At 43.9% G+C, this 14,125-nt stretch overlaps 1 protein-coding gene across 1 annotated transcript in view; it reads right to left on the bottom strand.

Moving 5' to 3' along the window:
- Nucleotides 1-14,125, bottom strand: part of LOC111871442 (protein yippee-like 1) — a 195,668-nt gene that overhangs the window by 61,473 nt on the left and 120,070 nt on the right. The window contains exon 2 of the mRNA XM_023864564.2: nucleotides 4,303-4,624. Coding sequence (XP_023720332.1) covers nucleotides 4,303-4,404 — 102 coding nt within the window. The 5' untranslated portion in view covers nucleotides 4,405-4,624. The remainder of the gene's footprint in view (nucleotides 1-4,302; nucleotides 4,625-14,125) is intronic.

Below are 14,125 nucleotides of genomic sequence, written 5' to 3'. Positions count from 1 at the left end.
CCCGCAGAGAAGGCTGAAGATGCCAAAGCATCTGACTAATATCTTAGTTTACTTACTGCCTTCCTCGCACAGCAAAATATACATTTTATGTTAATGCGATCTCCTTCCTGAATGTCTGATCGATCTTTATTAAACTTGGTATGTACATTATATCTGATCCCGTCTGAACGCCGTACTTCGACAATGCCTCCCATCAGTCTTGTGTATGTTGCTAGGCAAAGATTAGGTACAATTGTTACCGCGGCAACAAATACATACGCAACAACAGAAGAACTGTCGGACGCTTCGTCTTCTATGCGGTCCGTGTCGTATGAAAGGTGAGTCTGTCACACTACCGTTCCTAGGCAACGGCTCGGTAAACAAGTTCCCGCTGCAATGAGGAATTGTTGGAGGCGTCCTTTTTTTTCTATGCGGTACGTGCCATATCAAAGGAAAGTGGGGTGCATGATATACGAGGCGAAGCCAGACACAGAAAGTATAAGAGGCTTAAACTTGGCGGCGGTCAGGCATACGACCGTTCAAGTGATTAGGCTACTGTGGTAGCGAATACTACTAGAAATAGGGCATAATCTGCTGTACCGAGCCTGGATTGACAGAGGCCTTGTATATACTGTACACAGAAATAGGAATTAAGTTTAGATTGTAAATATATGTAAATACTGACAATGGACTTACTAACACAGACTATGACTGACAAATGACAGACCCGACCTCTCGTCAGAGAGGGCGCCCCAAATGAACAGGACAGTACCTTTCATATAAAGAAAAAAAAAATCTGGTCATGAGCCCCAGTCGGGGCTCAACACCAAGACAGACAGACTGACAGTCAGTCGCAATGTTACTTCGACTTTGACATGATATACGGGAATGTACAAAAAATCTTTATGTTTTAACCGTCAACTATTTTACGAAACGAATATAAAATTCTGATTACGGCAAATCCAAAGATTAATTTGAGACCAAAATTCCAGTTAAGACCATCTCACATAGCACATCAGCCACTGTATTTCAAGTAGAAGGCGCCTTTATGCACAAACATATCGACACAAATACTTAAACACGCGTTCAAGTATCCACTTGCTGGAAGTCGTGACTGTACAATATTGCGTATGTCTGGTCACGCTTTGATGGCGTATTCTGACTTAACGAAGGGGCATGGAACAGTTAATATCAAATGTAAGGACATCACACACAGTAAAGTAACTGCGTTGCCCGGTGCGCCTGTTATAGGTAACAGCAACCCACCCTAATACAAAACGTGACAGGTAGTCTATAAATCCAGGCGATCGACGAATCAGACAAACGTAACATTCATGTTTGAGCTTACAGGTTCCTTTGGCCAAAACTCCATTACTTCGGGTCTCATTCAGATACTTGAACTTCAAAGGCTTAAATCGACGCCCTGTTTTGAAAATCCTATCTCCTCTTCTTAGTGCTTGATTCTTGCTGGTTACTTCCCTATCTTACCTTTCGACCCTGAAGAAGGAGGCAGCACGTTCCTCCGAATCGTCAATATACATCCACCAGACTACAAGGCGTCACATCTCTGAAGCTAATAGCCTTCATAATCACCATCGCAAAAACCTCAAATCCATTAGTTTTCTTTTTAGTTTCTTGGGGTGGAGTGAGACAAAGTCCACCTGGTACGTCGGTCACTAACTGGCCTATTGTAGCGGCCCCGGGTGATAGATGATGAGTGTGGAACAGTCGGTGGAAATCAGAATTGGCAGGTGAAACCGAAGTACTCGGAGAAAATCTGCGCCAGTGTCACTGTGTCCACCACAAATCCCACATGACCTGACCCGAGCTAGAACTAGGGGCTCCGCGGTGGGAAGCCGGCGACTAACCGCCTCAGCTATGGCACAACCTCTGAAATCCATTAAGTAACCCGCATCCGATCCAATCACCAGCTCTCTGGGTCGCTTCAAAGTTTTAACAGGTTATGATGATGTCACATGTCCACGAGCGTATGAGAACGTTAAAAATAAAATTCTCCTATGAATTTGACCCTTTAAAGGCAGACGTCCAGTCCAGTCAATTGCTGCTGGTCCTTGCCAGCACAGTCTTCTCGGTATCGGGCCCCATGGGGACCCATGACCATATTTTTGTACCCTCCTGACTTCTACGTGCTTTGAAATTGGGCCTTCTCTTCGACAAAAGGAGAGGTACCATTGCTACTGTCACTCCCTCTTTATTAGGGAGTGACCCTACTGGCTCCCACTCACACTCCCTCACTCAAATCGTACATAAACTACCGCCATCTTAAATAATATCGTGGCGTGTAGAGAGCCGTTACTGAGTAACAACAACGGAACAACATCCGCTGCTAGGCAAAAGATTCTTAATAAGCAAATACACGCAGCCGTTGCTAAGTAACGCCTTCGTAAACAAACATGTTCCTACGACGACTGGAGTACAAGAATGAAAGATATTTTCTACGTGGTCCGTGACGAGATATTATAAGGACAACTGGAGCAAGAGTTCAGACAGTTGTAAGGGAGTATGTGAAGAGAGGAGACTTAGTTGCGGGATATTCGCCGGACAGTAACGACGTGAGCACAGACGATGAAGAATCTCCACTGTTAGACGCTGTCACGAGGAAACGGCTGATAAAGAGAGCAGACTGAAGACTTAGCATGTTCTGTAGTGATTTGTAAAGTGTGGACATCAGTGATAGCGCTATAATCAAGTGTAGTCACGAGTCGTGTGTTAAAGTGGTCGGTAAATCAAATCTCCAATAAATATATATATATATATATATATATTGACACGTGTTTGAGTGACTTTAGACGGGGTTGGATTGGAGATTTGATTTACCGACCACTTTAACACACGACTCGTGACTACACTTGATTATAGCGCCATATATATAAATAATTGAGTTCGTACCTCACAGGAAACATATTACGTCTCCGCTATAAAATCAATTGATTAATGAAGTTTAAGGAAATAATCGCTGTTTATTGTGAAAACCATACGGAACACACAAACACACTGTGTAGGCAGAATGCAGAGTTTTAGTGTGGTAAAGAAGGTGGTACCTACAGTAACCACTGCGCCTTAAAGGTTTAATCCTTATTTCTAAAATATTACCATACTTGGGTTTCTTACAGGGACGAATAATAAGATTATATAGCCTTCTAGGATATGACGCCATGTAGTAGTAACCCTTCTACCCCAAAGATAGAGAAGAGAGCAGGTTTCTCAGAAACGTTAATAACAATCACCTAGATTTTTTATTGTTTGCATCCTGTTGCGTGTATTACAATTATAAAGACATTAAAACCTTAAACACGTTCAACAGTCAAATGCAACAATGTTTCTATTAATTAATTTAAAAATCAACACATGTTTCGACCCTTAAAGTGCCATCTTCAGGTTTTCCACCAGATTATATGGGGCCACATCCCAGAAAACGGGATGAAGAGTAAGCTCGTCTGTGCTGTTAACATACTCCACAGTCACAGCCGTAACAAACCGAAACGCAACTTACATACGCATACTCAGAGCAGTTGTAACATTGTCCGATAAGCTTCGAATCTATCCCTCCTGAAATTCCACAGACCCCAGGAGGAATGTTGAACTGTCCACCCCACGGACTATGGTACTACTACACGAGAGAGGCTTCCGCATGCTCTGGGTAATCGCCATCGGGTGAATTTCCTCTGAGCATTCGTTATTGCAGAGCTAAGAAAACGTGTTTGGCTAAGTCAGCCCACGCACACAAGTACAAGGAAACTCACTCACCTCTGATAAGAGTTCGTCCTCATCCTCTAAGTGAGCTCACATACACGGACAAGGAAACACCCACCTTTCTTATGAGTTCGTTTAAGTGAGCTCACAAGTTCAAAGTTGTCACTCACCTTTGATAAGAGTTCGTCCTGATTCGCTTGGTGAGCTCACATACAAGTGCAAAGCTTAGTCACCTTTCATATGAGTCCGTCCTGGTTGATTAGGTGAGCTCACAAGTGTAAGAAACCTCACTCACCTTTGATAAGAGTTCGTCCTGACTGATTAGGTGAGCTCACAAGTATAAGAAAGATCACTCACCTCTGATAAAGAGTTCGTCCTGAATGATTAGGTGAGCTCACAAGTGTAAGAAACATCACTCACTTTGATAAGAGTTCGTCCTGACTGATTAGGTGAACTCACAAGTGTAAGAAAGCTCACTCACCTTTGGTAAGAGTTCGTCCTGACTGATTAGGTGAGCTCACAAGTGCAAGGAAGCTTACTCGCCTCTGAGATCACTTCGTTCTGACTGATCAGGTGAGCTCACATACAAGGGCAAGGAAGTTCGCTCACCTTTGATATGAGTTCGTCGTGATTGGCTAGGTGCGCCCGACAATGGATGCACGAGTAAGTGCGATGACAATTGGGCAAGTAGGCCTGGAAGGTTTTCACCATGTTGCTGAACGAGCCGACTGGAAGAGGCGATGTCTGTGATGGTAGAGGTAGTAGTAGAGGTGCTGGTGGTGGAGGTGATGGTGATGGTGGCGAGGGGACCCCAGTGCCATACAGCCTGCCGGTTTAGCCCCGAGGCCACCGCCCCCGTCAAGATTGCAGCCCGTACGTATGATGGTTACACTGTACTGCCGGTGACGTCACAACGTCCTCGCTGGCTGCCCTGAAAACAGGAAATATCAGTTTCATGAGCCAAACTGTGACTTACATCCAGGCTGAAAATATACGTGTATACTGTCGATAGCAAAGGTACAGCTGTCCCTGTGCTTAATTCATTGAGAATTTTGTGATGAAAGCATAGCCGTGTGGGGTAGTGGAGGTATTGGCTCCACCGTTCTTCACCTCAGCACTAGATGGAGGTTGAGTGGCAGACGGAAATCACTATTGTCAAATCATATGACCTTATGTTGGTAATTGTCTACCAGATTTAATGGCGTCACATACACGAAGGCTTAGTCATGACCAGGGCCCGGATTTTGATGACGTCATCTTTTTTTTTTTCCCTTGTATCATATGCGATGCTCTTAAATATATAAATCTCGGATATGAGCTGCTGGTTACAGAAATGTAAATTTTATAGGTAATTTTTGTCATTTTTTTTACATTTCTAGGTTTAAGGAAATTTTTTCATTTTGGGGTTAATTTTTTGGTAAACTTTTGGGCTTTTAATGGTATTTCTTGTCATTTTTGGCCATTTTTGGGAATTTTTCTTCATATGTTTCCTGAAATGTGAATAACATGGAAGCGAAGTGTTCTTCCTTTTCTCCTTTAGGTCATTTCTCTGGATTTTTCTGTCATTTTATAGGTCGTTTTTTAAATATTTTCAGGTCATCAAAATCCGGGCCCTGGTCATGACACTCACTGCCGTCAGAACCTCAAATGCGATGACGAAGACGGCGGCGACAATGGATGATGATGATGATGATGATGATGATGATGATGATGATTGCGACGACAACAAGGTTCAAGGAAATGATCGCTTGTACGGGAACGAAGTTGATCTGGATCTTAGCGAAAAAGGCGCGCAACCGCGGCATCCACAAGACATATTGCTTCCGATTGTCACTTACGGGGAATCCACACATTCGCAAAGATGTGTCAAACCACATCTGATACATACAAATGTTACACAAGCACCAAGCTAGTTAACTCAGCGATACAGCCCCTGCTACTATCGACGTTTCCTGTTCAAGTCTAATCTAAGACATCAGTTATCTATCCTTTGGTCTTCGTCATTTTCTTCCGTCTATATATATATAAGTTCAAGACTAGTATATTGAGAAAGCTATGGCCTTTCCTTCGAAATCTTTTTCTGTTCATCGTTAAAAAGCAACCAAGCATCCCTCTCGATATGTAAGAAAAGCACAACTGTCCTGCGATATAAAAAGTAAGTAAAACTATCCCTGTAACAGGCCGTGAAGGCCCATAGGGTTGTGACACGTTGAGGGTCCCACATTATCTGGACAATCAGCTCAAAGATGGCGGTAAGGTTGTCAGTCTTACGCGCCGGCCGCGCTTTACTCCCCACGAAAATTATTTAATTAATTCCTGGTACTCATTTCTGTTAGAGGCTGAGTAAACCCCAGGGCCTTCGAATTAAAAAGTTTCTCTACAACAAGCACGGCGGCGTTAAGCCAAAGGCGGACCCTAGGCAAAGCATTATCTTGGGGCCTTGTTCTCTTGTCTGTGTTTTTAGAGAAGGGATCCTACAAACTGATGCCCGTACAAAACGTATTTATATAATCAAAACGGAAAAGGACACGAAAATATCTAATGTTTTAAAATTATTTGTACTTTACATTTTATGTGAGACAGGATAGCTCAGACGATATAGCGATGGATTATGGGCTGAATAGCCGGGGTTCAATTTCCGGCATGAGCAAGATTTCTGTCTTTTCTCCACAGCGTCCAGATCGACTCTGGAGCCCATCCAGCAGCAGAGCAGTGAAGCTGACTACTCACCTGCGCCTAGTAACGAGGTCAAGAATGCTGGAGCTATACCTCCACTCCCCCATATGTCTTCATGGCACAGCGCTTTATTAATTGAGTAGAGGGATAACTTAACCCTTTTTACCTTTACATTCAAAGATACGAAATGTCACACGCACTAAAGCAATCTCTAGAAGTCGTTTGTGTCTAATGTTAATAGAACTTCAAAGCCGAACTATCCATTAAAGACTTTTAATGTTCTGCGAATAAAAATACAAAGAAGTTGTAAATTACAATGGAAACTTCTTTTTTGGTAACTACTGTGGGGAAGTTTACGGACAGGGTACTGACACTTGCGCGATAGGGGCCCCTGGGACCACTCTGCCCTCTTCATAAAGAGGACCCTATTACACGGTGTAGCAGTAGTTATTGTTATGAAAATATTCTGTACGAGTATAGCAGACGTAATTCGTGCGTTGCCCAAATGTTTCCAATAGTGGTCCGGCGGCCATAACCAATCCACGAGACTTCTTCCACTGGTCCAAGAGTGGACAAAACCTTAAGTCATAACATATACTATGTTAGATTTGGATCCATACAAGATTTAAACTAAACTAAACTAAAGAGTACTATTTTCTGGAGTGTGACGCTGTGTATTCTCAAAGAACTACATCGACGTTTCGGAGGAGCGTCCTGTCTTCATCTTCAGAGTCAAACAGTAAGCCACGCAAGCAACGAGCAAGCACTCTCATTCTTGCTCCCTCGGCTTACTACTCCATCCTGAAGATGGAGACAGTACGTCCCTCTGAAACTTGGGCGAATTCTATAGAATTCCACATCGTCACACGCCCCAGAAAATAGTGCTCTTCATAGCCACCGCTCTGCGAACCTCAAATTCAAAGTCATAAACTCACTTCAGTTTACATTTTAAGTAAATACTGGAAGAACTATAAAACACAAATATCTACAGTCTGTCAAACAGTCAAGCTGCAATTAAAGCACTTGGCAAACACCAGATCACCTCAAACTGGTCTGGGACTGCCACCAATCCCTCATGCAAGTGGCCAGACATAACAGGGTCAACTGATACGGGTGCCAGGTCATGTTGGTAATGATACAAGGGATCAGCTGGCAAGAACAGGACCTGAACCACTTTGCGGCATCTCAACTGGAGTTGCCAAGAAAGCGTTCAGGGACTGGACGAACAGAAATCACCAAAAAAAAAAATGCGAATCCACAACTGGACTCAAACAGACAAAGGGACTTACTTATACCAAGGTCCTCTGTCAGAAGAACGAAGGACATGTCGAAATTAAACAGAGATCAATTGAGATGGGTGGTAGGATTACTTGCTGGACACTGCCACCTGAAAGGGCACCTTTTCAAACTGGGACTGACAGATGACCCAACCTGTGAAAGGTGCCTACAAGAAAACGAATCAGCCACACACATCCTGTGTGACTGTGAGGCCATAGCTTATTTTGGATTTCGTCACCTGGGTTAGTTCTTCATGGAACCAAGTGACTATTATGACGCCCCCGTAAATAGGGCATTGCATTTCATTCGAAGTGTAGAATTAATAAAGGGTTAATCAAAGGTGAAGCACAATAGATCAGTGATGGTCGCGGTGCAAGGGGCGAAATATTATGACCCACCCTTGTAAAACATTTAAGTAAATACTGATATGAAGAAGTCGTGAACCACAGGCGATTGCCCGCTGATCATTTTAACCGAACTGCCCTGGTTCACAATTCATATCATTTCATATACAATACTATAACGTATAGAACCAGTTTCATTTTAGACGTAACTCTTATGTACACTTAAGGGTTTTACATTTCCGTGCATTGCCTGTCTTACTAACGAAATTAGGACCGCGCCATAGCTCAAGCGGTTAGTTGCTGGCTTCCCACCGCGGCGGCCCGGGCTCGATCCTGGGTCTGGTCAAGTGGGATTTGTGGTGGACAAAGAGGCTCTAGGGCAGGTTTTCTCCGAGTACTTCGGTTTCCCCTGCCAATCTTCATTCCACCAACTGCTCCACAATCACCCTCACCTATCATCTGGGGCTGGTACAATAGGCCAGAAGTGGCCGCACTACAAGTGACCTAGTCCCACCTCATTAGCAATAAAAAAAATACTAATGAAATTTGGTACAACTTAAATAACTTACGGTCCCATTAGAGTGGAACACGCAACGTACATAACCCTCAATACACTCGAATTCTATGACAGAAAACACGCCACATACAGATACAATATTCAAGAAAGCCACGTAACTAAGTACTCCCTTGATATTTCCGCAGAAAGTTAATGTTCTTCGAGAAATCTCTTCTCAAGGGATAAGAAAGATTGTCTGGAAATCGCATCTAGAACCAATCGAATGATATACACGTTGTACACACAAAAAAACGTGAAGATGGTCTTTCTCGCATTTCAGAAAATCAAGATGACACCGTATTTCAGCCCTCGCGCATGCGTGTTTATATAAAGCTATGAAAATCGTCGGCAGGCAACAATTTCAATTTAACAGGCACGTCGAACCCTAATGTTGCAGCCCGTCCTCCGTCATGCTCTGCGGCAGAACTGAAATGTAAACCGTCCAAAAGCGTAAAATATTTAAAATTTTAATATTTCCTTGTAAAAGAGGCCTTCCTTCCCTTAGTACAGCCTTAATATTCTCCGCCGTGATAAACCCACATCTCACAAGGCCTTTTTCTTTTTACTTACATTCTGTTTGCAAAAGTCAATGCTGCTATTCGTACATAGGATTTACTTACTTACGTAATCCGTTCCTCTTATACCTTATGGTATCGAGGTTGTTTTTTCATTTTGATCACTTTACATACGGTAGGACTGACTGGACGAGTGATTAGCCCGTCGCAAGGCCTCTACCTAAACACAGGACAACACAAAAACATAATAAACACACATATTAAACATCCATGCCTTGTGTGGGATTCGAACACACGATTCCGGCTTCCGAGCGAAAACAGTACAAGCCTTAGACCCCTCGGCTACCGTGACTGGCGTAAATAGAATTAGTGTTTCCAAATTTAAGTGAAAATTGTGTCGTTGCTCGGTAATGTGCTTGTTAAGTCTTGCTAAATCATACTCAAGTTCGAGATGATTTAAATTTTCCAAAACTATCCGATTCCAGATATTACAATCAAAACACGTAGAGATGCAGAGCTAACTTGGGAGGGGGAAAGCATAACATGAGAAATCATTTCCCTCCCTGCAGCCGCTGCAGGGCCCAGAGAAGTTGGTAACAAACGTAACAACCTTCAAAGACCAGGGTCCTTCATCCGAAATTAATAGTTACTAAACTAGTCAAGAGCCGGTCAACGGTAGCCGAGCGGTCTAAGGCATGTACTGTCTTCGCTCGCTTGGAAACCGGGATCGTGGGTTCGAATCCCACTCAGGGCATGGATGTTTGTGTGCGTTTTTCTGTGTTTGTCTACGGGTAGAGGCCTTGCGACGAGGTGATCACCCGCTCAAGGAATCCTACCGAATGTGTAAGGTCTAGAAAAACCGAAGTGAACGGAGAAGTTCATGTAGGTAGGCCTAGGTCCACTGGGGCTGTAGTGCCAAGGAAAAAAAGAAAAACTAGTCAAGAAGAAATTTCTTGCCGTTTATAACCCCCCACCCCACACACACACACACACACAGAGCACTCGTTATTATGCTCACACAAAGAAAGAAACTGTCCTTTACAGACACACACAGACTCAACACAGTCGCTTTTTTCCTTCGATTCGGTTACGCAATAATCAATTATCCGAGACTGTGAGATCAATACTAACACATCGAGATTTAAAATGAGTTTCTGCAGTCACTGCAGAAAAATGTCTTCACAAAGTCGTGTTAAATACGTGAGAGTGGAAAGTCTTGAGGAAGGGCACAGACCAGTAACCGAGCAAGGATGTTCAAGAATCAGAATTAACAAAGGCAACTCCAGATATGGCAGCAGAGCAGCTGGGGTATGTGATCACATTGGATCAAACAAAGCTGGCTACGATATTTTACAGTAAGCAAGGAGGCCCAGACTGAGAAAGCTGAAGATGCAGAGGATGATTAACAAGCTGAGAGTGAAGATATGGAAGCAGACGAAAGAAAAAATGGACTTACGTAATAAGGACGACCGCAGAGCCATGTAGACGCGTTGCTACGCAAAGACCGCGAAATAAGCAATTATACAACGGCCGTTACTAGGCTGCGGCCGTAAAGAGCAACAGAGGTACAACGTTTTCTGTTCGATCCATGCCGAGATGTTATAAGTAGGGCAAGTTAGTGAAGCGAGTTGGTTGGTGAGTGAGTTAAAGAACTGCTGACGTTCAGTCGTTGTGAGCTGTTTCTGTCAGAACCTGGCAGCTGAGGCCGGTGGCAGTTCGGGAACTTAGAGTAAGGGGAAAGTCTGCCGTTGGAAGCCGTTATCGAGCAACGGCAATATTGTGTGCGTAATGGTGATCTGTAAGATGTAGTGACGTGATGTATCAAAGCGTGCAATAATCCAGTCATCGACACAAACCCCGTCTACTGTCACATTCTATCACGTGACAGTATATTCATGGAAATGATCCAAAGTATGAGAATAAATATAAAATATTGAAGCCAATTTCCTTTCCTTCCCAATATGAGACATAAATACAAGTCTGATAGATAGGCCACTGAACTTCTCTTTTCAGCCTCAGACATCTTGAGCAACGTAAGAAAGTGTCTGACGTATGGCGTGTCGAATTTCAATACCGATAGTTGTCGACGGAATTAGAAGGCAGAAAAAAGGAACCTCTACAGCGTCTCACCGGAAATGAAACTCGACATTCAACACAAAAGAGCTCCTGTGCCAAATGCTCTCTTTCACGCTGACGTGCCAATACGGATGCGGGTAGGAAATCGACTCCCCTCACAGCAGCTATGTCGCTCCATTAATTGTCTGCATCCCCCCAGTACTTACTATATGTGCAAAATGATAAAGCTATCCCTGTAACAGGCCATGGAGGCTCCCACATTTTCTCTAGAAAATCGGCTCACAGATGGCGGTGAGGTTGTCACCCTTACGCGCCGGCCGCCCTTTACCCGCAGGAATATTCCTGGTACTCATTTCTGTTAGAGGCTGAGTAAACCCCAGGGCCATAGTGCGGCTGGAAGGATTAGGTCAACTGAAAAACGTTACTATATGCACGACCTGCTTTAACACACCAAACTCTGCATTCTGCCCACAGAGTGTATCTGTGTGTTCCGTATGGTTCTCACAATAAACAGCGACTGTTTCCCTAAACAGCATTAACCGGATGGGCTTTGCAGTAGGAACTGATGGTTAGCCTACTTTCCTTATTTTGAAAAAGAAAACTGTAGTAGGCTTACGAGATCACTTTGCTTTCTGTGTGTCTGTATGTGTATTCCTCAACCCCCCCGACCACGAGCATTTTAATGAGGCTCTGGCAAAAACTTTTTTTTCCTTGGCATTACAGCCCCAGTGGGCCTAGGCCTACCTCCATGAACTTCTCCGTTCACTTCGGTTTTTCTAGATCTTAGACATACGGTAGGACTCCCTGGGCGGGTGATCAGCTCCTCGCAAGGCCTCTACCTGTACACAAACACAGAAAAACGCACACAAAAATCCATGCCCTGAGTGGGATTCGAACCCACGATCCCGGCTTCCGAGAGAGCGAAAAGAGTGCACGCCTTAGATCGCTTGGCTATCGTGACCGGCGGCAAGAACTTTACCATTTTAAATTGTTTTAATATATGCGCAAATCAGGTTCTACACAATCCAGTTTATATTGCTGTTTTGCTGACTTACACATACTAATAAAGTTTTTCTCCACTTGTCGCATCAAATACTAAATTTGTGGTAAAAAAAAAAAGAGTTCGCGATTAGTTCTTTCCAGAACCTCTGAGCCGGGATAGCGCAGTCGGTATAGCGACTGGCTACGGGCTGGAAGACCGATGGGTGGGAGTTAGAGTCCCGGTAGGATCGAAAATTTCCTCTTCTCCACGTCGTCCAGATCGGCTCTGGGGTTCACCGAATCTCCTATCCAATGGGTACCGAGGGGGGGGGGGTTCTTCCCCGGGGGTAAAGTGGCCGAGGCGTGATGGTGACCACTCATCCCTAGCTAGTGCCGAGGTCAAGAAAATGTGGATGTATACATCCACTCCCCCGTACGTCTTCATGGCGTAGTTGTTAATTAGTTAAGCACAGGGACAACTTTACCTTACCTTACCTCTTCTTATATATTAATTGCAAGAACTGCAGCAGTGTATAAAGGTTTAACAGCCACGTCTCGTTGGTTTCATTTTGGTAGTCTGCCCTATCAGAATGCACTGTTAAATAGACATAAAAAACGAAGTAATGTTTTATCTACATCTTTCATTAGCCTTACTAATTACGTATTCTGGTTTTGTTAAGCTAAAAAATTACCTACCTGGTCAATGGTGCTTAGTGAAATAATCGTCGTTTATTATAAGAACAGAAAGGCACACATATCCTCTATGGGCAAAATACAGAATCCCTTCAATGCTGAAGCCAATATTACACGCCGTTACCACTGTGATCCGCGTCTACTTAACGGCGTTTCTTTCAGGCTGTGTTCGTCTTCTGGAATATAACGCTGTGTATTCCTTTGAAAGTCAACATACGTTTCGGAGGAACGTGACGTCTCCACTTTCAGCATCAAAAAAATCTAAGTAAGACACCAATATGAAGCAAGCAGGCAGCAAACTCTTTCTAAGCCTATTCTTCAATCCTGAAGATGGAGGTGACACGGGCCCACGAAACGTCAGTTAATTTTCAACGGGCTACACGATGTTATATCGCAAGAGAAAGAACTCTTCATAGCCACCGCTGAGAACCTCAAATCATATGAAACATTCTCTAAATTCCCCAGACATGTCTGCAGAAAACAAACCGAGCCATCCTCTCACAGGTGCGCCTACTGACCGTCACGCAATATACAGGGAATAGAATGGCTGTCCTTTATCTTACACAACAGGCGTAACCCTTTAAATCCCAGTGGTAACTATATGTACCACCCACTTTAACACACTAAAACTCTGCATTCTACCCACAGTGTATTTAAGTGTTCCGTATGGTTCTCACAATAAACAGCGACTGTTTCCCTAAACAGCGTTAACCGGGTAGCAGAGATGTACTAAGTTTCCTGTGAGGTACAAACTGAATGTTTATATAATTTTTTAGAATAAAACAGAGGCAGAGCCTCGCGTGGAGGCCGGTTCGAATACTTCCATTGTACTAGCCTTGCGAGTCGTAGGAGGCGATGAAAAGGGAACCCAGTGCCTTGGAGTATAACTCGGTCACCCCCTTCCTGAGGCATATACTCATAAATACGAGAACCTGACCTTCCAGGTTTGGAAGTCTCGAATATGAGACAGTACAATATGGCCATGAGTCCCACAGGACTAGGCCCGAGAATGACTGCGCTGACAAGAACTAGCAATAAACGACAGACCCGTCCTCTCGTCAGAAAGGGCATCCCACATCAACAAATCCGCAACCGTCTGACAATGACAAAAATTTGGTCTTGAGCCCCAGGTGGGGCTTGACACCAAGACAGCCTGGTCGACTAACCATCGGTCGTAACATAAATGGGTTTGACAGCGGATTCTCGCCTCTTGAAACTGCAGCGACTGCAGAACCGAGTTCTCCACGCTACTGGCACGAATGTACGTGGCTTTCAGAATTCCTTGCATGTACGATTATGTAACAAAATCATGC

The sequence above is a fragment of the Cryptotermes secundus genome, unplaced genomic scaffold (assembly GCF_002891405.2).
Source record: "Cryptotermes secundus unplaced genomic scaffold, Csec_1.0 scaffold323, whole genome shotgun sequence".
NCBI classification, from domain to species: Eukaryota; Metazoa; Arthropoda; class Insecta; order Blattodea; family Kalotermitidae; genus Cryptotermes; species Cryptotermes secundus.
The sequence above is the reverse complement of the archived record's forward strand: the minus strand, read 5'-3'. Positions and strand labels throughout refer to the sequence as shown.